This window comes from Myxine glutinosa, chromosome 1 (genome assembly GCF_964187855.1).
Source record: "Myxine glutinosa chromosome 1, kmMyxGlut1.1, whole genome shotgun sequence".
Taxonomy (NCBI): Eukaryota; Metazoa; Chordata; class Myxini; order Myxiniformes; family Myxinidae; genus Myxine; species Myxine glutinosa.
Window position 1 is genome coordinate 135,622,659 of NC_136261.1, and position 27,328 is coordinate 135,649,986.

Here is a 27,328-nt window from a genome sequence, read left to right on the forward strand (position 1 = left end):
TTGAGTAACTGACCAACATATAGAATAAACCAGTGTCTCAATGCAATCTCTTCACTTCCATGGTGACAGACATCTTAGAGACTTAGAGTACTTCAAAATAATTTAATACTTACATTATTTGCTAACTGGTATCTCCACCCAGGTCATACTATCCTCTTCAACGAATTGTTAGGGTTAGTCGAAACAAAGTGAATGGATTTCCTTTGTTATAGTGCTGTACTCTTGACATAAGCAATACGAATTTATCGTTAATGTTTCGTGTTCTATTCTTTCAAAAGCATGCTTTGCGATGGTACACATCGGTTATCCTCTTCTACTATATAAGAGAGATGTCTGTCTGTCTGTGTGTCACCATTTTTCTCAGAGTTGGCTGAACGGATCTTCGTCAAACTTTCAGAGGTTCATCAGTGAGTGCCTGGGAGTGTTTTAGGCCAAAAGAAAAAAAATTATGAAAAAAAGAGATTGGTTTTTTTGGAGTTAAAAAAAAAATCGCTCAATAGTGCCTAAGCCTTTTTAAAAGTAGTATAAAGCACGGATCGTGAACAAGTACACATTCGCATAAATAAATACAAAACAATCACCAGACATTTAAATCCAAATAAATCAAACAATTCCGGAAGTGTACGAATTTGGTAGTACGGCTTCTTCTTCTTCCTGAGCGCCATCACACTTAACTCAGAAACGTGATGAACGCCACATTCACCCACCAGCATATATATGAACCCCCATCCTCTCCTGCCTCCTTTCCCCACCCTCCCATCCCCTTCTCCGCCCCCTCCGCTCCCCTTCCCCCCCTGCCCTCCCCTTTCCTCCCCCCTGCCCTCCCCCTTTCCCCCCTGCCCTCCCCGTCCCCGTCCCTGCTCTCCCCCGCCTGGCAACGCCGGCTACTTCTGCTAGTATTTGATAAATTGTTATTCTGCCTATTTGGCTTCTTTGCTTGTTTGCAAACTTTGACTTCGTGTTGCCTTCATTTTCGATCAGTTAACTCAAAACAAGTGTTCTCTCAGATTTATGCAACATGTTTGAAGCTTAAGGCAGGATTAACGAAGCAAAGGTTAATCTAAAGTCCCAGGTCCCTGGAGAAGAGACATTATTTCCATCAAAGCATTTTACCAAATGTCTTCATCGAAGAAATATTTACGGATCATGTTGAAGCTTTAACAAAGCTGAATAACTTTCTCAGTTTTCTCAATTTTCCTCTATTACAGTTTGCACTACATTTAATAAAATTCACTCATAGATGATAACTTCCTTTCTAAGTTTGTCTACATTTTGATGATCAAACCTGACATTTTAGGCCATTACTACCTCCGCAACTAATCGAAGGTGGATGGAGGTTATGTTTTCACTTGTCTGTCTGTTTATCTGTCTGTTGGTGAACAGGATATCTCAAAAAGCTGTGGATGGATTTCGACGACAGGTTGGGTACGTGACAAGGCGAAATGATTCGATTTTGGTGAAGATCCGGATCAGAAAATTGTTTAAGAGATCTTTCACCATTGGAACCACCTTTAGAGGTCATTTTACCCCACATAGCGGGGGTTGGCCTCTATTGGGCACCGTGGTCCTCTCCTCTATTGGGCACCGTGGTCCCATTTTTTGAAGCTATGTTTTATGGCCAGATGACCTTCCTGCCACCAACCCTGTTAGTCACTTCTTGCGACACGCAGGGAATTACCAGTGAGCTGGTACTCAATTTGCCGACCTCAGAAGGATGACAGGCTGAGTCAACCCCTCTGGCGTTAATTCAGCGATCGACCAGGATTCGAACCCAGGATCCTAGGATCCCAAGCCGCCACCCTAACCGCTAAGCCAACACCAGGCTTATCCTTCACCATTGGGAGATAGGGAAAAAATTATGTATAGCACAATATCTCAAAGTTATGAATGGATTTGGACGAAACTCGTTGGAGAAGTTGGGTTTGACAAGACTGAATCGATTCGAATTTGGTGAAGATCCAAATCCGGATCTCTATACGGGAATTTTTATTTTTACAACTGATTCTTCACTATTGAAAGATGGGGCCACAAACGACATATAGCATGATATCTTAAAAAGTTGTGAACGGATTCGGACAAAACTTGGAGGACAGGTTGGGTATTTGACAAGGACGAATTGATTCAATTTTGGTGAAGATACAAATACAGATCCGGAAACGAGATTTTTTATTTTATTTTTATAAGTGATTCTTCACCATTGACAGATGGGGCCAAAACGATATATAGCATGATATCTTGAAAAGTTGTGGACCGATTATGACAAAACTAGGTGGATGAGTTGGTTAGATGACAAGAACAAGCCAATTTGATTTTAGTTCAGGTCCGAATCCAGATCTGGCCTATCAGTGGGATACAAATCATAAGCTGTTTACCTTGGGGAGGTATATATTCCACCGAGTGCCATTCTAGTTTGTGATATTTTCATCCTCTCAAACATTTGTCTCAATATGTTTAAATATCTCATTTTTCATAACTTTCTGATAGTTGCTAGCTGGAGGCATCATCCATTGGGTTAGTTTTGACCTTTCTAAAGGGTTTCATTCTGTGGTCTTCTGGGGAGTGGTATTTGTGTGTGAGGATTTGCTAAGTTACCCTATTCTTGCAGCATCCTGCAGTAGTGTTGCTGTCATCAAAACAAAAATAGCAGCTGGGTATGCTGTCTTTTCTTTTTATCCAAATTCCAATACATTTCATACAAAACAGCAAATAAACAAGACCGAGAATTTAACATTTCAATCTCGCCAGAGTATGTAGATAACAGTAGATCTGCGTGAGGACTCAGACTCATGATTACAATAACCTCTCCCCATCCATTTGAGAACATGTGAGACTAATTATAAAACGTAATAAATAAAAAAAACCCAATTTTCTTTATAATATTGAATTTATTTTATATTGAGATATTGAGATATACAAAAATTAAAAGAGGTCAAATGAGCATCGGAAGCAGGATTCTCAAACCTCAAATTTTTGGATTTTTGAGTAAGTTAACACACTTACATCCAAGTTGTTGGAAGTTATTGAGGGGAAGCCAAACTAATGGTCAGAGGTCAGAAAGATAGAAATGACTGATGAGTCTTGAGGTCTGCTGCAAATATTGATTCCATCATTTTGTGCAAGAAGGGAAAATGCTGATTCATTAAGAGTTAAGAGGGTCTGTTTTTGTGCCATTTTTATGAGTTGGAATAGCACTGGCCTTTTCCTTGATTTTGTCAGGTGGCCCTCAGAAATAACCTGGGAAAGAGCAAAGTAGATCAGCACGATGAACAGTCGGATGATTTCAATGAGGTGTACGATTGGTACAGATTGGCCTTTTCTGGGGGGGAAAAAATGGTTAAAGTCGTTGACTTTAGCTAGAGCAGTGTCAATCATGATCCCATCCTTCAATATCAAAGGAATAGATTAGGAGCATGTTGCAGAGACATATGGTAGTAGGTTGTAGGCAGCAACCGCCCAGGATAGTACTACCGTTCAGACTTAGGAGCGTTAAAGTGGTGCCAGGAACCATCTTGCACACTCCATGTCAGGATTGCTGGTCTTACTTTCTGTCTCACTCAAACTATCACTACCGGGCTAGCTTTAATCTCTCTTTCTCGCAAACAAACACCATACACTTTTCCTCATGCACTTTCCTTCTCTTTTATTTAAGGCCTGACCTCGATGAGGGCTATACAGTCCGTGCCTGGAGTCTTCAACATAAATAAATAAATACATTTTAACAATATAACCAACTGACATCAATTTTTTATGAATATTGAAAGACCTGTGAGTTTAAACCTCAGGTGAACCTGAGGACAGACCCTTAGTGGTGACTAGCATTGTGGAGAGACTGCAGGTTACTTTCAGTGGGGTTGGCTTTCCAGGAAGAAAAGGCAAGCTGCTTCCTGGCATTGTCTCATGGCACGAATCTTTATATCAGGGACGTGATGTTTAATAGGATAGCTGGAGACGTGAAGGTATGACATGATGGAGGAGAGGGTAGTTTGCTGGGTAATTACATTAGATGTGAGATTACATTAGGATCGATTTTGATTAGTTTGATAATATTTAGATAAGAAAAGATATTTGAAAGTTAGATTAGATGCTTGTGTGAAATATGGAACATAACTTTAAATCCTAACAAATCTCACTGTCTCACCATGTCGCTCTGGAATTTAGTCTCACCATCATCATGTCTCACCATCTATCTCCTGAGTTCTGTGAAAACGAATGTTCTTAACATTATTGGCACCTCCAATAATGAGGCAAAATGAGGTGTGCAGGTGTGCATGGATCACTGATTCAGGGCATGGGTTGAGAGGGTGAGGGTGCAAGTTACGGGGGTGGGGGTAAGGCCACATGTGACAGAGGTTCAGGAGGGGAGGGGTAAGGGCAGGAGCCGCAAGAGGGGGCACGAATGTGACGATAGGAGAGGATGGATCTGTGCGCCTGCACTTATGGTAAGATAGTTTTTGTCTCATTATACTGATGTCGGCAATGCAGCCACCCACACACATTCATAACTTAATCCCTCCTCATACTTCATCCCTGTGTGTGTCATATCTAAATGATGATGTGTAATATCTAAAAATGATCATACACATACACAGCATTCGTAAAATGCAACCTTGAAGGCCAATTACAGTCTTTAAACCAACAATCAACATGTAGCAGTCATTTCCAGACTATGCAGTATGCATTCAGCTTTCTCAAACATGGCGAGAGGGTGAAAATTCCTGACAGCACAGTGAAACTAGTGCTTTAGCAGATGAGGATGATTGCCATTTGGTAACCTGCTTGTGGTGTTTCATTTTCCTCCTTTCCTTAGATCAGCCAAGTTCTTGGAAATGAGCAGAAATTTCCTGTTCGCCATCCTTTTGGACTAAGGTAAGTTCTTTTGGACAATGGGTTAATTTACTTGGGTTACCTCGATGGTCGTCATTTTGCCTCGACGTGATGTTTTCTAAACCAAGGCCTTGCACCAGGTTGAAAAAGTGTCCTTTGAGTCATTACATTTGATTTACAACTGTGGCAGAAGTTGAAGTAGTATAGCAGTTGAAAACAATCCTTCTTATAAGTGCTCCAGATACTGCAGAGCCTGTGCATTTTTAGACAAAATAATATGGCTGCCATCTTGGTTTTCTGGTAGGCCGAAGCTCTAAGACATCAGGCCTGTAGGCCTCTGCTGATTATACACTGCCTGAGTTTGTTGCGTCAGATTTCCATTGGCTTTGTTTGGGTTGAGTATTACTCACGATGAGGGAGCATGAAAAATCTAATCATATATCGAATAAAAATTATTAGTAAGGTTTAATCAAGTCCATCAGCATGCACGGTACGTGCCTCCTCCCAAAAATAGCATGAACCGAAGACATCATGTCTCGATGCCTCTGCTGATTATACACTGCCCAAGTTTGTTGCGTCGGATTTCCATTGGCTTTGTTTGGGTTGAACGTTACTCACAATGAGGGACGCAAACAATCTAATCAATGTGGAATACAATTATGAGTAAGGTTTAATCAAGCCTGTCAGCACGCATGGTACGTATCTCCCTAAAAATAGCATTACGTAATTTTTGAACGGGCCCAATTTGGGGTTAACCAATTCATGACCCTATGACGAATCGGCTCATTCTGGTTCTGATATAACTGTGGCGGAGGCTGTGATGGATGAGAGGTGTCGAGTTAATCTTTTAATAGCACATTAAATGTGTTTCCCAAATGCGCTGTTCATCTTTTAAGAGTGCTTTAAATGCGCGCTTCCCAATCGGCCGTTACCGGATTTTGTCAGAGGTTGTGACCACAGTGCGGTCATTCTTGTTATTTATCATGTGACTATAAGATTCAGGAATGAGTTTGATATTAAACACACAAACAAAGAATGAATCACTTGCAAAAGTTTTTCTTGCAAATTCCAATAAACTGAGATTGACTGATAACTTCAGGTTGAATTAAATCGTCAGGACCACCGCAATTTGTCTCTGCAATAGGAAAATGAAATTTGGTATAATTATGCATTTTCTGACCAAAACTTCCACACAAACCTAAAATTGCAAGTACTTGATACATAAAGATGTAGTAGGGTTTAATGCATGCTTGTAGATGTTGCTATAAGAAGACCAGGATTACAGTTATATAAATAAAAATTGGATGAGAACTAAGGTTTTGAGTGTTGAAAGGCTGTTGCCTCATATGAGAACAAAATCTTGTAAATGTCAATGTATTCGCACTGAGGTGTTACCATTCTCTGGCATTTGAATGGTGTGATAACTAACAGGAGCATATTTCATTTGTCCCGTGATGGCAACCACCTTTTTGTATATATATATTTTTCCCCTGCCAGAGAATGTCAGGCTGTTTCTGCCATCGTCTTCACATCTATGGGGATAATGGTGAGTGCTGTAATGTGTTGCATTCAGCCTTAGGTTCTTTGTTTCTGTGAACAACTTGTGTCATCTGTACAAGAATGGTCACGGGCCAGTTTTGGAAAATGAGTGGTGTTCTCGCTAAATTATGCCTGACCCCAATTATAGTTGACTCTCGCCAATTTGAACACCTGTTAATTTGAATCCAACAATTTGAATAGGGTTTTATGTAAATTGTTATTATTGATTCAACTGCCAACAATTCAAATGCAGTATATCCCTTTTTAAGTTGGACTTATCACTTATATTGTACAGTGTTACCATATCATTTTGCTCTATAACAAATATAACCAAATGTCTCTTCATATATACTGTTATTGCGATACATTGGGGCTGTTCTCAAAATTTCTAAGAATGCACAATGATGATGGATATTTGAATATCCAAAAAAACACAATAAAACAAGAAAGAGCAATCGCACGCATGGACGTGTTTTTCGGAGTTTTTAAGGCTTTGTGTTAAAACAAATATGGCGGCCGAACCACGTGACCGATGATGTCATCATTTTTTTTCTCCACCAATTTATCCCCAGATGACGTTCAAGAAATTTAATTTTGATCGGATGAAGTTTTGTACTTGTCGAATAATGACGTCATAGTGGAGGAACCTATGGCATCATCATTAACATATGTTATTCCCCATGGAAAGTTCTTTACAATGAGCCGTGTCTCAATTTTTTCCATGCCGCGGTTTCGGAGAGATAGATGTGCGTTGTTTGTTGGTTTTTCCAAGATGGCGCCCGTATTACGTGACCTATATCGTCATAATTATAATTAGAAAATTATACAGGTGGAGTTGCACCTATGGTGAAAATTTCCTGTCAATCGAACCAACGGTTGCAAAGAAAATCATATTTATTCTGTGTGGACAAACAGAGACAGACAGAGACAGACAGAGACCGACAAACAGACAGACAAATGGACTCAAATGCAATACCCTCTCCTCTGGCGAGGGTAATAAAATTGAGATTTAGTTACCCATGTCAATGGGCTCATTGGGAGATGGCGATCAAGCCTTTGTGTAGGATGGTTGGTGATCGATGGATAAACAATTCCACAATGGAATGCTGCACTAAATCTACTTCCTTTCCATTGACTCTGATTTTCTATCGAGCTTTCTTCAATTCGAGCACATCCTTAAATTACAGATTGCAGGAAGAAGCCAATCTGGGTCAATAGCAGGAAGTTTTGAGCAGTTTCTATATATTTTTTATTGTATGGCCAGATGTGTTTTACCAAGGTGGTTGCAGATGACATCTCATAAGCACTCGCTTTTTCAATGGCAATTATAATTGTGCCATGTGTGGAACAAGAATGCTTATTGAACCACGATGCCAACAGAGCATTTTCAATTTTCGTTTGCTATCTAGCTCTATATAATCGAACATTGCCTCACCCTTCCCACCAAGCCATCAATGTCGACCTCGTTTTATTGTTGTCGTTTTCTGTAGACTTTAAATGTCTGTAATTTGGTGTAATTGCTGCAGAAACCTGCAAAAGTTTTCCTTCTTGAACACAGCCACGTGTCACCCAAGGGATGAAGCAAGATGGCAAATGAACAAAAGGCAGTTCAATGTTGTGCTTACTATCTCAAACAGTGCTGTATTGCATTACATTATTTGGACCAACTGTCGTATAATTTATCTTCCGTGTCGTTAGTAAGTAGTCATATGCTACGTGAGTTCACTGCCTACTTTTGTGGCACTGATTAAGCAGAGAATTCCAATGAATAATGAAAATGAGGTTCAGGGTTAAGGTTACCGCTGGGATTTGTGAAAGGGCCTTGTGCTTTGAAAGATGCATTAGTGCTGGAGTTAATATTGTTACAGTTTTGCAATAAAGAACACCCCCCTCTAGTTAAATACACGACAACATGTAGCCTGCAGTATTCAGTTATTTCTTATTAAATGTAAAGATTAGCTCCCTTCCCATTGTGTAGTAATTAAAGCAGATATGCATTGAGTTTAGGCAGGATTTCAAACCTACATGTGGTTGAACGAAGACGTTGGTTCATGTGCAGGGAGGCGTGGCTAAAAGAACAGTCCATGTGACCAACAAGCGACCAATGACAGGTCGTGGACACGTCACCAGCGAGCGACCAATGGTAGGTTGTGGGACCTTCCCGAAGGAGGTAGAGCTGAACGACCGCACGTCACCAACCTCGGCCAATGGGAGGCCGTGGACATTCTAGAAGGGGTTTCTACCCAGTGCCCATCACACTTCGGGCTCTCTCTCGTCATTCATCCTTCAAGCTGGCTGTCCTACGTGCTGGTTCATCCGTACTGCACTCCTCCTTCGTTCCCCGTGCTGGTTTTTCATCCAAGCTGGGTCGTCATCCGTGCTAAATCGTTCCTCAAGCTGGATCGTCGTCCGTGCTGACTTTGAAGTGGTGGTTCGTCCTCCAGGCCGATTTTCCTTTAAAGTTGCTCGTCCGGATCGACCCGGGCGCTGCGCGCAGAAGCGGCCACCCTCGAATCAGCTTCTGCACGTTACCCGGTACGAGTTTAACCGGTGTGATTCATTGCCGGTGTGTGTGCAAGGCGCCTATGTTGGGATTTAGATAGGTAAGAATTGATAGTTAAGTCTGCTTCTCGTCCTTTTTCTGTGCATTGTAAATAAAAGATGTGTACATTTTGTCTCCTTTCGACCTGCTCGTGTACGTCCTTTTATCCATTGGCCCAGCATAGTTCGAACCAAATTCAGGTGCTCAATTTGGTCCGTAGATCACGTGTAGTTAAAACCACGACCCACACCGTGCGATCTGCTCAGCATACTTGATTGGAATAAGGTGTGGGAACGTGAAGGTTCAATCCCTGGTCTTCCTGGCCACGTGGTCTCGAAGGTATTCGGGTCGTGACCGATAACCCTTCACCCATGACTGGGAGATTGCCAATTGAAATTGCTTCACAACCCAAACTCCCCCCCTCCCCCTTAGTACGTCGACAGACCCGGTATCCACAACAAAATTGGTGTCAGGAGTGGGATTCGGACCTGGGGTACGTTTCACATACCTCAAAATTGCGAGAGTGGTGGAAATTTAGTTTAAAAGAAAAAATATTTCAATTGAATTTGGACAATGGCGGGCCAAGACGGGCAGGTTCCGGTGGGTGTATAAAGTGTAAATGATGAACATGAGAATGAATTAATGGCCCAGGACCTGAACATACAAATGGAATTAATGAGGGCACAGCAGGAGGTGGGGATGATGGCGTCGTTTCCCACCCAGGGCCAGGCGCGCTGGTTGAACCCGCTGCGCGGTTCGATATGGACTTGTTCGTGACGCAATTCAGTGCATACATGGAGGTGCAGATGAACAAAATGGGTGATCGGATGGATAAAATGAGCGAAAAATCATATTTATAGGATTACGAAAAATCCGTAATAAATAGATAGCTATTCAGTCTGTATTTGACTGCATTGAAATCTCTTGAGAAGCCTGGTGTTGGCTTAGCGGTTAGGGTGCCGGTTTGGGATCCTATGATCCTGGGTTCTAATCCCGGTCGATCGCTGAATTAACGCCAGGGGGTTGACTCAGCCTGTCATCCTTCGGAGGTCAGCAAATTGAGTACCAGCTCACTGGTGTGTGTCGCAAGAGGCAACCAACAGGGTTGGCGGCAGGAAGGGCATCCGGCCATAAAACATTGCTTCAAAAAGGGGACCATGGTGCCCGAAAAAGGCCAACCCCTGCTCTGTGGGGGAAATTACCTCTCAAGGTGGTATTGGAATCTCTTGAGAAACAACATCTACGCTTTACATATGCCCATTGTACATATCCATTATGTACGACATAATTCTTGCACCTTTGGCCCAAATTGGGTTAAATTTGGTCACAAATCGATTTCTGGTCACATGATCTGTGCACATTGCTCTGCAATGAACTTTCATGAACATCTCTTCCATCTTCATGTCCATATTTTTGCCAGAAAGGGAATCTCTTTTCATTTTACACCTATTCATTATTCTTTCAATACCCCACACCAATCACCATCCCATTAAAATCGACTGCTTCCTTCTGTAATCTACTCTAAGAAATAAGGCAAATCGGGTCAATATATAGGAAGTTTGGAGCACTGTTTTGTGGTGTTTCTTTTAGCAGTTCCTCGTGCTCCACAGTTCACTTCACTGTCCTTGAGTTCCAACAATAAGGGCCAAACAGGAAAGTGAAGTGCTACCAGATTGTGTTAGTTTGGCAGTGTATTATACATGATGAGTTACAGACTTCTTGTAAAGCCATTTTATAATGTTCTTGATGTTGTACTGTATTAAACAATATTCACAGCAGCCTCGACACTGTATTCAGTTTTTTATTCTGCGTGGTGATATTTATAGGGGCAAAACATAAATATTTACCTCACTAAAGCATATTTAGCTAAGCTGTATGTGCCGAGCTGGAGAAGCGAGCAAAAAATTCTCACCAAATTCAAATTGATCTCTGGAACGCATCTATCCAAATTGTTGAGAGTTGACTGTCTTCAAAATTTTCAAACTGATGAGAGTCGACTATCGTTTTATCCTCAGAATAAATAATTTATTGCCAGCCGTTGTTGTGTTTGGAATTGAATGTTCTGTTTTTATATTTTGCTTTGCTTTCTTTCCTTTTACTTTTTGTATGTATTCTTTGCTTTTACTTCTTTTTCCTTTAATATCGATATTATTCTTGAGGGTATTCTATTTTGTTTTGTTTTGATATTAACTAAGGAATGCTTGTTTTTCTTTTATAATTCATAAATGTTTTTGGTAATTGTTGCACACAATATAGGCATCTTTAACCTTGTTCTTCAATTCCCTATTCATTGTGACAGGCACTTGGGTTTCCAGAACCACTTTCAGCGATGATGTTTGGGGATGGTGATCTGGAGAGCCCTCTAGTAATGAGAATGTATGGAGGAACACTCATCAGTATGTAACTATAAAAAACATTCTTTAGCACAGCCTCTATTGACTTACGGCATATCAGACATTCCTATTGTTGTCCAATAAATTGCCATGAATTTCAGGGCAAAGTAGCAACATTTATTGATTTTAAAATAGTTATTGGATTGTTGAGAAATGGGAAATTATTTTTTTAGGTGATTGAAGAATATTCCGTTTGAATGCAGATTGAATGTGTAATGACACAAACTGATGAAAATAAATGGATTACAACCTATAGAAAGCAGTCTGTGTGTGTTTGTAATTCCATTACATTTAATTGACCTCATTTAGCTGAAACAAATGAAACAACAATTTTGAGTACCAGCTCACTGGTAAATCCCTGTGGGTCGCAAGAGGCGACTAACAGGGTTGGCGTCAGGAAGGCCATCCGGCCATAAAACATTGCTTCAAAAAGTGGACCACGGGTCCGAAAAAGGCCAACCCCCGCTCTGCGGGGAAAAATGGCCTCTAAAGGTGGTTCTTCTTGTATTTAGCTGAAACAACATTATTTAGCGGAAACACAAAACATAAAATTGTCATCTTCTTTTTGCCCTACAACTTATCATTCCAACTTCTATACCCAAACAAAAAATATATTTTAAACTGCACCCACGTTGCTTAACTTATTCACCAACACCCATCCTCTGCCCTCTCCAATTATATTTAAACAATTTGGGTCACCCGATCAAGATCAGGTTATTTAGACATTAATAAACTATCAAGAACATTTATCTTTAAAACAATTATTCATGTCAGAGAACACCATGGCAGTGATGGTGAAATGGCCTCATTTCCTTGTTTAACGTCTACAGGATTGTGTGATGAATACTTACACTCAGTATATTGATTTGATTGAGAATTGCATTTTTTTTATTGTGACGTTGACCGAACGCGTGTTGCAATAATGTGGTAGAGCAAATTTTGAGGCAATTGGCAAAGCAGGATGGATTTTTGTTGTTCTCCTCTTCCCTCTTTATGGAATTGTATATACTATATAATTATGGAATTGTATATATCGGCTCGCTACGCTCGCCTCACCATGCGTCGCCACAGAGGCACGGGCTTGTCTAAACTGAGGATAATGACCTGACAACTTGAGCTGCCGAGTTGTCATGATTTACACAAATCATAATACAAACATTTCTTTTATGCAAATTTATTTGTAATATTGGTGATATTATTTTGTTTTTAATATTGGTGATATTGAAATTATTTGTAATTTATTTGTAATCTAAAAAGGTCGAAGTGGTCTAAAGATATAAATGGCCAAGGGTCCAAGCTGGTCTAATATGTCTAAAGCAGCTTACCCTTTGAGGTCTTAAGGGTCTTCGTGGTATTTTATGGTCTTCAGGGTCTTTGTGTCTTTTTGGTCTTTGGGGTATATAAGGTCTTTTGGGTCCTCTGTGTCATTTGGGTTTTTTGGGTCCTCTTGGTCTTTTAAGTCTTTGGGTTCTTTAAGAGTCTTTGGGGTCTTTTGGGTCCTCAAGGTGTGTTGGGTCTTCAGGGTATTTTGGGTCTTTTTGGTCCTCTGGGTCTTTGGGTTATTTAAGGGTCTTTAAAAAGGTTATTTAAGGACCAGCAAAACTGGTCTAGAAAAGTGTCTTTACAGTTTTGATGAGAGAAAAAAAAGTTTGAATTTGTCATTGAGTGTAATTTATGTCTACTTAACCAAATTATAAGGCAAAAAAAATAAAATAATTTTTCTGATTAGATATGTTGTTGATGGTGAGTATTAAGGAAAACTATTATTTTTATATTCCATTTTGGTGATAAATAAGCATTGACTGACTGATGAGTATTGGCCTTTTTCAGATGTACCAAACTTGCTATGACGTAGAGCTGTGCTCCCACATTAAATTATCATTTTACAGATATCACTAAATAAATAATATGCAAACAATTTATTTTTTTTATTAATTAAAATACCTTCCCTGAAATGTGCAGCTTGTTCCCTGAAATACCCTATGTACTGACCATTGCAAAGTTTACTAAGAAACAGAAAAGTTTACACTCTAGTTATTAATTGGAGAGATTTTTGTTCGAAAGTTTTGAAACATCTTAATAAATGTGATTATAATATAGATTAGTAACTGTGCCTTTATTGATATTTGTAGTTAAATTATGACTTTTAATAATAATGCTACATCTTAAAATGTATTATTTGTGCTTTTTACCCCGTAGGCCTTTCATTGTCTTGCTGGAATGCCCTGTACACTGCAGATAGGTCCATAATCCGATGGTCACTCCTTACACAAATCTGCTACTTCACTCTACAGATACTCGGTATGAGAATCAGAAAAACCAGGGTTTGAGGCAAAAGGATTCTTTTTTTAACAGTAATCAAAAGCTCATGCGGAGGAGCTTGTAAATACAATACATGCTGAACAAGGACATTAGGAGACATCATTGTATCTTTCATATGAATTTCAATGGCATTTGAAGACAAATGGACAAATAATATTGATTAGATCTGGAATTGATAATTGATAGATCAAATGTATCGATCGATATATAATAGGTGGAGCAATGATCAAAAGGGGAGCGATCATTGAGAACATGGGCCCCTGCAATCTGGGTGCATTGGGCATCGCGTTCCTTTGCCTTCAGCATCTCCTTGGCTCGTGTGGCACCCTTTCATTTGCCCCTCTCCTGTTTTTGGTCATTTATGTGAGAGCTGTTTCTGGCTTTGCCAAATACTAAATTTCAAAGAGGGAAGAGGAACAATGGCGGTGAGCTTACAGTCTGCATTCAATTTCTGGTTTGAACATTTTACGGTGTTTATTACTGTACTTCTAAGTGTTCTAATTCCCTGAGCTACACAATGCCATCTCAAAGGAAGCATTTATTCCAGCATTCAAGTGACAGGAGAAAAAGGGGAATTCTTTGCTATGATGATTACTACTATGAGGAACATCAGACACTTGCCTATGAACATGATATGACTGAATACGTTCAATCAGATCTCGACTTCCACTGGTATTGTCCCAATTGTAATTCCCAATCTCGGCATGCCATGAGATATAATGTCAAAATCCAATAAAGCTGTGAAGAGTTTCTTGCAAAGGTCTCAAAGAAAATCAAGTTATTGGAATTGAGGATGTCACAGAAGGTTGACAAGACCATGCCTGACAAAATAAGCAAGGAACTGGAGAATCTATCCAACTACACAGATGTCAAGATAGGAAGAGTATCAAGAGCCATCGGCAAATTTAAATCTAGAAAGGAAGAAAAGACTAATGAAATGATAAATGCTTGCATTGCAGAGATGGAAGCAAGATATAACGGATATAACTAGAAGAGCCGTCAAGATTGAAGACTGCAGGTGCCTTCGACAGAGTGAGAGAAATCCCAGAAAAAAGGAAACAATAATCCTGGCTGGATGTCACGAACTACCAAGGATACCATTATAGAAAACATAAAACTTGGAACGAGTACCAAAAGAGCAAGTCGGCACTAAATTGGGAAAGCTATAAACAAATGCCGAGATTGGGAATTAATATTGGGACAATACCAGTGGAAGTCGAGATCTGATAGAACATATTCACCCATATCATGTTCATAGTTCATGTCGTTGTGAAAATAATTTGAGAGATGGGTTGCAGCAGTCTTAAAGGAAAATCCCAAAAGGTTTTGTACCTACGTGAAGAACCAGACAACCCTCTCTTCAAGCAAGATGGCTCCACAGCGAGTTCACCAAAGGACCAAGCGGAATCATTAAATTCGTTTTTTTTGCTGGAGTGTCACTCTTGAGTATACAAAATAGATCCCACAATCAGATCAGGTGGATGTCACATATTCCAGAGAGTACTGATGAAACTGAGGAGAAAGTTTTTAAACACCTGAAATAACTGAAACGAGACAAGTCCCTGGGTTCAGATAAGGTCCACTCTAAGGGGATAGCCGAGGCAATTTATATGATTAAACCAAGTGTTGAAATTATAATTAAAAACACATTAAGTGAAATGAATACTTTTAAGTTTTATATGGGAGTAAAGATGAATATGGTAAGAAAAGGTGATGAAGAAACTACCTATATGAGGACAGACCCTCACTTTATCACATCATTCAAAGATTTCTTAGTTTGTGATGTTTATGATGAACTCCAAAGACAAGAACTGGATGTTGATAACACTGTGGTAGGTAGTGGATTTAGCATTAGTAAAATCATTTTCCTGGATATACACATAATGAAATCAGACCCTCTTCATGCTTCTTCTCATATTGATTTACCAAGAGAAAGTAAACTTAAAAAGGTGGTTATTAATATTCAAAACAAAGATACTAAATGTTTTCTATGGTCTGTTCTTGCTCATTTACATCCTTCAAAAAAGGATTCTGAAACAGTATCTCATTATAACAAATATGACAATACGCTAAATGTTAAAGATTTAGAGTTTCCAATGTCATTAACTGATATTCCTAAATTTGAGAAAATGAATAAACTGTCTGTTAATGTATATGGATTAACGGATACAAACAAAGTTCAGATATTGAAACTTATGGATGACTACAAAAATGATAAAACACATATTGATCTTCTTTATTATAATTCGGGAGAAAATTCACACTATGCTTCCATCAAAAAGTTATCAAGATTAACCACTTCACAAGCAGTCAATAGAAAATGTAAAACATATCCCTGTAAGCGATGTCTCAACTTCTTTCATACGAAAGAACGATTAAACCAACATTCAAAATATTGTAGTAATAATTCAACCGTAATTAATATGCCAAAAGTAGGTTCAAACATATCATTTAAAGATTTCAACAAGACTATAAAACATCCATTTGTAATATACGCTGATTTTTAATGTATCCTTGAAAAGCTAGATACTGCTTCTCCAAATCCCAAACGATCATACACAAATAAATATGAAAAACATACTCCTTGTGCGTTCTGTTATTATATTAAATCATCTGTTGGTGATAAAATATAACAAGTTAGAACTTTATAGAGGAGGAGATGCTTCAGAAGAGTTTGTTAGACTACTGGAAAAGGACTGTGTTAGATTAAGTGAGATAATGAGAAAACACAATGAGCCAATTCATTTAACAAAAGAAGAGAAAAGGGAATTTAAGCAGAACAATATCTTTCATATTTGTGAAGAAGAAATTAGTGAAGGTGTGAAGGTGAATTTTCATCATTGTCATCTCCCAAGTTCCTATCGGGGTCCGGCTCATCAAAGTTGTAATATTAATTATAAACTCCCATCTTTCATTCCAGTCTTTCTTTGCAACAACGCACACTATGATACACATCTATTCATAAAATAATTGAGTAAAACACCTGGAGACATTTCAGCCATTCCGAACACAGATCAGAAATACATGTCATTCACAAAAACAATTCATACATTTCACATAACTCGTATTCAGATTTCTTGACACATTTAAATTTATGTCAAGTCCTTTATCCATTCCTATAGTATGTGTTAAGATAAATAAAATAATTAATGAAAAAGGGGATGGGGGTTTAACGGGCTACCGCCACCATTTTTACTGATATATACTACTGTGTTCAAAAAGTATCCGACCTTTATTTTTCGTGCGTAAAAAAAAAGAAGCTAGGGAGGCGTTGATTGGTGCACGTATGTAGGTGATCCTAATGCGCACGTGTGAATTTTTTCCCACCTGCAGAAGCTGTCATTCGACGGCAGACCGCCGATGAGTGAGGACATGTAAGTGAGCGCCGTCGGATTTTCGTTTTTGACAAAATGACGGAAAAACTTGAACAACGCTACTGCATCAAATTTTGTGTAAAGCTTGGCGATTCCCAAGTGGAAACGATCCGCAAGATTCAACACCGTTCATTCCATTATGAAGGAGGATTTGGGCTTCAGGAGAATCTCAGCGAAGTTCGTACCAAAGCTGCTAACGATTGAGCAGAAGCAACTCCGTTTGGAGATCGCACAGGACATGCTGGAGACTGTGTACAGCGATCCCAGCTTCCTCAACACAGTGATCACTGGCGATGAGTCCTGGGTTTATGGGTACGACCCAGAAACCAAGATGCAGTTTTGATGCAAGTTTGATGAAACACAAAATTTGATGCAGTAGCGTTGTTCAAGTTTTTCCGTCATTTTGTCAAAAACGAAAATCCGACGGCGCTCACTTACATGTCCTCACTCATCGGCGGTCTGCCGTCGAATGACAGCTTCTGCAGGTGGGAAAAAATTCACACGTGCGCATTAGGATCGCCTACATACATGCACCAATCAACGCCTCCCTAGCTTCTTTTTTTTTACGCACGAAAAATAAAGGTCGGATACTTTTTGAACACACTACGTAAATGATAAAACCAAGCAATAACCAAACCAAAGAGTGGAGAAAAACACAGCCTTGGTATTTAAATGGAAAGCATAACGAAAGTGAAAAATATCCAATAAGTCTTATTGAAGAAATAACCAAAAGAAAAGTAAATAAAACAAATAAGCGAATAAATTTAAGTTCAAATAAGTTGGAGGCTCCTCCCAGAGGAGTCAACATCCTTGAATGGACAGAAAATTTTGATGGTTGCCAAGAAATCAATGGAAAAATAATTTACTACAATCTTAAAATGATATGTGGCTCAGGAGCTGCTCAAACTAGAACCTTAAGAGAGGTCTATCATTTCATCTCCGCTCAACAAAGATACTTGTACCAAGAACCAAGTTCCAACATATTGTTTGTTAATATACTTGATGGTGATGAGTATTATATGAGAATTCAATTATTCCCTAAAATAAAACATAAACAAATATTCAATGGTCCACTTAGTGAGTATAATCAAATGCAGTCCCCCTCTCCAATTCCCCATTCCCACATTTCTCCCTCTCCTTCCACTCCCTAATTCCCCTTCCCCCAATTTTCCCTTCTGCCACAAGTAGTAGGAAAATGGGGCGTCTTGAATGCATCAACTAACAGCGAACGAATGTAATGAATGAGAATGAGCGTCAGCGAATGTCTGTTGAACATTTTGAAATCTTGAGTATGGGAAGGAATTGGAGGATAAAATCTAATTGAAAATCCAGTGAATCATTAATTAACCTTAATTTTCTACATTGACTTCAATGTTAAATTTTAGTGTGCTTCAGAACCCCCATTCTTCTACTAAGTGTGCTTCAATTGTTGTCCTCTAAAGAGGGATGAATGAGGCGATTGTCTTCCTGCAAAGAGGAATGAATGAGGCGATTATCTTCCTGCAAAGAGGAATGAATGAGGCAATTATTGTCCAAAAAGCTAGACTTCAGTGGCAGGCAAACTCATGGAAAATATACTGAAGGATGCTATTGTTCACTATATGGAAGATAACGATGTATTCAAGGACAGCCATCATAGTTTCTATCTGGGCAGATCATTAATGACTCAGCTCATGTATGACTCAGCTCCTCACAGTGATGGAGAATGTGAATAAACTCACAGATGATGGCATGTCATTTGACTGCTTCTATAAGGACTTCCAAAGATATTTTAATGGTGTCGTCCATGAGAGACAACCCAGAAAAGTTCACAACTAAGGTATCAGAGGTCAAATCATGGAATGGATATAATCACTGCTCATAAACAGAATCCATAGAGTCAGAATAGACGGACAATGCTCCACTTGGGGAATGTGACCAGTGGGATTTCCCAAAGATCGGAGCTCAGACCAATCCGATTTGAGTTATTCATCTGGTTCAACTTCCAAGATTGAGGCTTTCCACACACCTGCCCTCTTGTGTTACTTTTTTTTTTCTACCACCTGTGGAACTGCCTTCTGGAGATGGTTAAATTGCAGGCTTCAACCAAGTATGGCACCATAATTTCATCCATAATCCATACGTGCAATCTTGCTAACCCACCCCTCCACCCCCCACCCCCACCACTCCTCCACATTAATCTGACTGATAGTGCCTTTAAAAGGCATTCACATCCGTTGACTTTCCACATTTTGTTGTGTTACAGCCAGAATTTAAAATGGATTAAATTGAGATTTTTCTGTCACTGATCTACACATAATACCACATAATGTCAATGTGGAACTTTTAGAAAAGAAATTAAAAATAAAAAGTTGAAATGTTTCACGGCAATAAGTATTCAACCCCTTTGCTAAGACCCTCCAAATTGAGCTCAGGACCGTGCAAGTCCTTTAAATGTCTCTACAACTTGATTGGAGTCCACCTGTGGCCAATTTAATTGATTGGACATGATTTAGAAAGAAACACACCTTTCTATATAAGGTCCGATAGTTGACAGTGCATATCAGAGCAGAAACTCTACCATGAAGTCCAAGGAACTGTCCGTAGAACTCTGAGATAGAATTGTGAGGAGGCATAGATCTGGGGAAGGATATAAAATAATTTCTAGAGTGTTGAACGTTTCCAAGAGCACAGTGACTCCATCATTAAGAAATGGGAAGAATTATGGAACTACCCAGCCTGACTAAAATGAGCAACCGGGCAAGAAGGACCTTGGTCATGGAGGTGAACAAGAAACCAATGACCACTCACTCTGGCAGAACAACAAAGTTCCTTGGCTGAGATGGGAGAACCTGCCAGAAGGACATCAGTCTCTGTAGCACTTCACCAATCTAGGCTCTATGTGAGAGTGGCCAGATGGAAGCAACTCCTGATAAAAAGGCACATGACAGCATGCCTGGAATTTGCAAAAAGGCATGTGAAAGACTCTGAGAGCATGAGGCAAAAGATTCTGTGGTCTGATGAAATGAAAATTTAACTTGCAAAGCACTACATATGGCACAAACCAATCACAGATCTTCACCCATATAACACAATCCCTACCATGAAGCATGGTGGTGGCAGCATCATGCAATGGGGGTGCTTTTCAGTGGCAGGAACTTGGACAGTTTTAAGAACAGAAGGAACAATGCATGGAGCCAAATACAGGAAAATCTTTGAGGAGAACCTGCTTCGGAGTGCAAAAGACCTTAGACTGTGGCAAAGACTTGCGTTCCAACAGGACAATGACCCAAGGCGTACAGCTAAAGCAACATTGAAATGAGTTCAGAACAAGGACCATGCAAGCCCTTGAGTGGTCCTGCCAAAGCCCCGACTTGAATCCCTTTGAGAATCTGTGGAAAGACTTGTCGATTGCTGTTCACCAGCACTCCCCATTCAACTTGACAGAGCTTGAGCAAATCTGCAAGAAAGAATTTGGAGAAACTCCCCAAATCCAGATGTGAAAAGCTGATACAGACATACCCAAGAAGACTTGAAGCTGTAATCACTGCCAAAGCCGCTTCTATGAAGTATTGACTCGGGGGGTTGAATACTTATGTACATTCAATATTTCTGTATATCATTTTTTATTGTTCCCAAATGTTCCCAAATGTTTTAATTGTTCCCCAAATTTCCCAAAAAAAATTCCACTTTGGCATTATGGGATATTATGTGTAGATCAGTGACACAAAATCTCAAATTATTCCATTTACATTCAGGCTGTAACGCAACATGTGAAAAAAGTCAAGGGGTGTGAATAGTTTCTGAAGGCTCTGCATGTGACAGAAACCTATGCAAAAACAGATGCATATTTGCTTATCTCATTATATTCACCAGAAAGGGTGTTGTTGTGATGAGCCTAAACTAATGAAAACATTTGTTGTTGAAAATATTGCACATTCAGGAGAGATAATGAAAAGCGATCTAACTTTCAAACAAAAAGAGGAGTAAGCATGTCTGGGGGCTCAAAACGCTGTCACTTCTTCAGTTAATCAAACTGAGCATGAAACACAATTCACATCAGCAATGGGAGACAAATGACAGATAGACACTTGCAGAGCGTATCATTAAAGATGATGTGCGGTGAGAAAAGGACAATCCAGACTGCACACACCACAGCAAACACATCGTCAGTGTCACCCGGACTGACAAAATAACACGGGTGAAAAACTTTATCACTTATTTATTGCTGATTTCATTAATTTCCCTTGGGTTGCTATAATGCATCATTTTATTTCCTCATTTGTATAAGTATTGAAGGAAACATGTAACGTGTAGGTCAACACCTTGCTCAAGGTAAATGGAAAAGCTAGTCGCCGGTTGTGTGCTGAGATTAATAATGTCATTTTGCATTCATGCATTATGTTTTGCTTGTTCTAGGAAGGGTGTGTTTGTCTCAACTTGGGTTGAATAGGCTGTTCATTCTAATATTGTTTATTTTTAAATAATGGTTACCAGCATGCATCATCACTTCCTGCAAAACACCATTCTTCATTGTGAACCATTGTGCACCTGTTTTATTCAAAGGAGGTGGTGTCATTTTTTTGTACCTTTATGATAGCAAAGCGACAGGAAATAGGGGCAAATATGTATTTTTATTAAAAAGGTAAATGGCATTTCTGAATTGCTGTGTCATTCCTGTTAACAATATAAATTCCATTGAGTCACTGAACACATATCCCAAAGCCGAAAGCTCTGAAGCTGCATTTTTGGGGGTTTGGAAAACGGATTCCTTGAGTTTTGCAATTGTATATTGTATGATCAATAATTTTGTTTTACTGAATACAGACTAGAAGACATTATGTTCCAATCTCCAAAAACAAATTCAACAGCAGGTATACATTTTTGTTTCTGCATCGCAATGGCTCAAAGCACTCCTGTGACATTGTTTTCCTCTTTCTGCCCCCCTGTGTGTGCTATGCAGTTATGGGCCTGGGATTGTGGGAGCACGGTTTTCCTTCTCTTGAGGCCTTCGTTGTACTGCTTGTTTGTTTTATTTGCCTGTGTATCTCTGTGTTGTACTACTGTAAGATCGGGCGCAAGTGGAAAAAGTGATGTATGGCACAAGACAGGTGCTTAATGGGAAGTTTTCCCAGTCCGTGGAGGCATTTTGCATAAAACACTTCTTGTGTGCTACCTTTGTACCTTAACCTGCCCTTACACTCCTCCATCATTTCAGTCTTCTTTACACTTCCACTATTCCTTTTTTAATCACTCCCAAAGCCTTTGATCAGCATTGTTTGTTCAAACAACCTCCAAATCCCACCCTCAGCAGCTGGGCTCCTTCAAGCTTACATATTGTGACAGCTTATTGAAACACTTTTCCAACCATTCCAGTTTTAACCATTCCAGTGATAACATACAAGCCTGAGGGTAACTAATTATCAGCATATTGCAAGTCTCAAATGAGGCATATGTATATCTGTGACACCTGTAATTGTTTTGTTAGAAGTGAAGCAAGCACATATTCTCTCTTTGTATGCTTAATGTTGCTGCACATTATTGATGACATTGATTTCTTTTTCAAATACTTAGAATAAATAAAATTAATGAAATGAAAAAAAAATAGGTGTGTGCAAGCCTGTAACGGTGGATGTTTGAATATGTTTCATTGTTGAACAATCCACTTTTATTAGGTAGTGTGTTGAAGTGTAGCCTGCCTATTTATACACCAATGTGGCATGAAATCTATCCATGTTGGTGTTTGAATCTGTTGTAATAAAATCACAGCTTTGATCATGAAAATAATATATATACTGTATATACATATATATATATATATATATATATATATATATATATATATATATATATATATATACACACAAGTTGTCTCAATGAAATGTATACAAACTAATATTTCAGAGAAATAATTAAACAACCGAAAGAGGGACCATTTTGAAGAGCATGTAATGGAATTATTTCACATCATTAGTCAACTGTTACCATAGGGCAGTGCCGAACGACAAGATAGTACAGTTTTTGATATACAAAATCTGTATACAGTTTATTGAGACACTATGTATGGATGCATATATGTATATACATTCATATATACAGTCACGTGAAAAAGTAAGTACGCCCCATGTAAAGTTTTGACTTTTTCAACATATTTCAACGTACAGCTATTTGATCTTCATTTCAACAATATTGATAGATAAAGGTGATATAATATAACAAATATCATGAAACATTTACATTTTCTAGTCCATTGTATAATTTAAATAAACATAAATGCAAATTTCGCATGTGGAAAAAGTAAGTACACCCCTACATTTATGTCTGCTTCAAATACCTAAAATTAGAATCAGGTGCACCAGCTCAGGTGCAAATGATTAGAACATCGTGAGAGAGGATCTTGGAGGAACCAGTCTTATTTAAACCTCAGACATTTAGTTTGGTTTGCTCTTTGTTGTTGAAGTGTGTGGCATCACCATGCCTAGATCAAAAGAGCTCTCTGAGGCCTTCAAAAAGAAGGTTATAGATGCCTACGAGTCTGGGAAGGGATTTAAAAAGATCTCCAAACAATTTGAAATCAATCATTCGACTGTCCGGAAGATCATCTACAAGTGGAGAAGATTCCAAACACCTGCCAACTTGTTCAGGCCAGGCCGCCCCAGCAAGTTCAGCCCGAGAGCAGACCGCAAGATGCTGAAAGAAGTCTCTAAGAACCCCAGAATGTCATCACGGGACCTGCAGGTAGCTCTTGCCACTGTTGATGTCAAAGTGCACGAGTCTACCATTAGAAAGAGGCTGCACAAATTTGATCTACATGGGAGGTGTGCAGGAGGAAACATTTGCTGTCCAGAAAGAACATCAGGGCAAGACTAAAGTTTTCCAATGAACACCTCGGCAAAGACCAGCACTTCTGGAACAGGGTGCTCTGGACAGATGAGTCAAAGGTAGAGCTATTTGGCGACAGTACCAGAAGACATGTTTGGCGAAAACCAAAGACAGCATTTGACCACAAGAACCTGATACCAACTGTAAAGCATGGTGGTGGAAATATTATGGTTTGGGGCAGCTTTGCTGCATCAGGGCCTGGGCAGCTCACCATCATCGAAGCCACTATGAATTCTTCATTGTACCAGAGGGTGCTGGACGATAATGTGAGGCCATGTGTCGGAAAGTTGAAGCTCAACCGAAGATGGACCTTGCAACATGACAATGACCCCAAACATACCAGTAAATCCACCAAGGAATGGATGAAAAGAAAGAAATGGAGGGTTCTGGAATGGCCAAGTCAAAGCCCGGATCTAAATCCCATCGAGATGTTGTGAGGGGATTTGAAACGAGCTGTGCATGCAAGAAACCCCTCAAACATCGCACAGCTGAAAGAATTCTGCATGGAGGAGTGGGCAAAAAATTCTCCCAGTCGATGTCAGAGACTGGTAGACAGTTATAAGAAACGCCTACTTGAGGTTGTTTCTGCCAAAGGGGGCAATACCACTTATTAGAGCCAAGGGTGTACTTACTTTTTCCACATGCGAAATTTGCATTTATGTTTATTTAAATCATACAATGGACTACAAAATGTAAATGTTTCATGATATTTGTTATGTTATATCACCTTTATCTATCAATATTGTTGAAATGAAGATCAAATAGCTGTATGTTGAAATATGTTGAAAAAGTCAAAACTTTACATGGGGTGTACTAACTTTTTCACGTGACTGTACATATATATATCCTCTGCTTTGTATGCTGGACTCCGATGTCTCAAAGCCATTTTGGGACAGAATCAGTTTGAATGTCTCCCTGCAAGACAAAATACATGAATATGTGTACTTGTATTGCTGCATTTCTTTGTTATCTGGCTTTCTGATTGTTTATACAAAGTGGTGATGGAATTCCATGTCTACTCAACTTTTTTTCAATAAAAGGTTAATCAACCACAAGATGTCATTTATTTTTTATCCAGAATAAGTTTCATCACGAGATACCTTGTTGTGCTGGATAAATGCCCTGCTTTGTTTCATCATGTTTAACAATATGTAATGAAGTTATCTCATTATTGGGCATGTGTAATTGGCAATATATCAGTATTGCAGTCATAAATAGAATTGTACTCGGTAGAGAACATACCTCCACCAGGTGGAACATTTACATTTCGTATCCCACTGATAGGCCGGACCTGGATTCGGACCTGAACCAAAATCTAATCGGCTCGTTCTCATCACTTACCATTGTACCCAGGTAGTTTTGTCATAACTCATCCACAACTTTTTGAGATATCCTGCTATGTATCGTTTTTGGCCCTATTTCTCAATGGTGAAGAATCACTTCAATCACATCGTTTCATCCACGGCTTCAAGACAGTTCACCAACATCTCTGGTCACCCCCCATCAAAATCGATGATCTTTTCTGCTGCCGTTGACGCTCCCAAAGTGAACCTCTTTCCAAGTCTCCAGTGTCCCCTTCCTGGGAGTGTGCGGCTGTATTGATCTTATCCACCCTGTAACCTCCCTATCCCTCATTATTCTCTACATCCCTTATATCTCCAAGTCTCCCTGCATTTTTCCCCTCAACCCTGCTGTTGGTGTAATCTCTCCTCTCTCTCTCTCTCTTTCTGCTCTTCCTTTTGTTCTGTTACTTCCTGATCCATTATAAGTTCTCCCTCCTCCACGAGCCTCAACATTGTATACAAAAACAAGCATGCAGTTGAAAAATATTGGTCCAAAAGGGGCCCAATGTAGAAAATGTACCTGATCAAATATGGATTTCCTCATTAGCATGACATTGGGACATTTTCACTGGGATGGAGGTTAATATCATTTATAAAGTATCAGCCACTTTTTTGGGCGAGCACAGTTATGTTGGCTCGATGAGAATTGAAGGGAGTCAAAAAGTTTTGTCCCTTTTCAAAACGTTTCAGAGCCAATAACATTCCAATGACCTCACAAAACTCACCCACTACTGGGAACAACGTGTGGAATTGGTTGGAAACTACATGGAAAAAGGATCAGAAATTCATTCATTCATAGTTCATGGAATATTTTTAAACTGTTGTCAATGTCAGTTTATTGATGTCCTGTCCCCTTCCTCTCCCCCTTCCCCAACCGTCACTCCAAATGTTTGACAACACTTTTGAAGGAATTTACAATTTTGTGAAGTCCATGGTTTTATTTATTTATTTGAAACCTATGCGTTCTCCATTCCTACCGCACATCCCTACACTCACCCACTCAGTGTATACCCAATTAATTTATAGTTCCTTACCTCACTCCAAAGGTTTGTGCAGATTGGTGTTTGAGATAAATGGGTCGCACAGTTTTCTCCAACTGCAATAGTCCATTTCTGCAAATTCTTTATATACCGAGTGCAAATATATGTTGATGTGGTCACAAAGTACCCCGCATTGTATGTATGCCATCTTTGCGGTACTTTACTGTCAGCGTCACCAAATATCTCACTATATACGGCTTCAGCTCACAAATTTTCCTTGAGATCCTTAGGCCCTTTTCAGGCTGGTTGAAATTTATTGTGGAAAAGCATTGTAGCTTCAGCCAGGCCAGCATAGTCTTGGACAAATTGCTTCAGTAGAAAAGAAGAGTTCTATTTGTGTGCTTATTTCATGTCATTACTTTTCATCGAGCACACCATGGCGTCTTGGCAGGTCGTTTAACTATTCGGAAACTTGTGAAGACTTTCTTGAATAGCCAAGTGTGGACACACTGCCAGCATGAACAATGGCAGAAACGTGTGCACACATGCACTCAGCTATTGATGAGAACGCATTCAAGAAACTGCATAAAGGGGGTTGGCATACAAGGCCAACAAACAATGCAGCCATTGCCAGGATCAACATCCGCAAGAGAAAACTATTTTAAAACACAAATCTGATCTGATTTAAAGTCGGAGATTAACCTCCTTATGAAGTTCAAATCTGAGCATTCCATTGGCAATCCTAAATGATGTACAGTAGTTTTATTAATAATCCTTTTCGTTTTCTTTAATATTCACCAATTGCTTTACCTGACTTTTGAAATCATCTGTATATTAATTAATTCATGCCCCAAGTGTTTTGTGTTGAAATATTTGTATAAAACTATTTTTAGGATCAATTTGACACAAAAAGAACAATGATATTTATTTTTGAAACCATGCATAAATAACTAAAATAAATGGTGACCTACATGTTTACTAAAATAAATGGACAAGCAGACATTACACATACAAAAATTAGCAAATCCTCTTCATATCCATTCAATCATGTTCTTTATTTGTTCTACTCTGCGTGGTGCTCTTTGAAGGACTCCTTTCTGCCATTTTTTTTTTACATATTGTGCTTTTTTTTTTGTATGGCAGTGTGCAC

At 39.2% G+C, this 27,328-nt stretch overlaps 1 protein-coding gene across 1 annotated transcript in view; it reads left to right on the forward strand.

Moving 5' to 3' along the window:
• The window catches only part of TP53I11 (tumor protein p53 inducible protein 11), a 96,286-nt gene extending 73,533 nt beyond the window's left edge, over positions 1-22,753 (forward strand). Inside the window, exons 2-6 of the mRNA XM_068118682.2 lie at positions 4,808-4,866; positions 6,322-6,370; positions 11,205-11,301; positions 13,498-13,599; positions 21,937-22,753. Coding sequence (XP_067974783.2) covers positions 4,808-4,866; positions 6,322-6,370; positions 11,205-11,301; positions 13,498-13,599; positions 21,937-22,067 — 438 coding nt within the window. The 3' untranslated portion in view covers positions 22,068-22,753. The remainder of the gene's footprint in view (positions 1-4,807; positions 4,867-6,321; positions 6,371-11,204; positions 11,302-13,497; positions 13,600-21,936) is intronic.
• Positions 22,754-27,328: the final 4,575 nt, after the last annotated feature.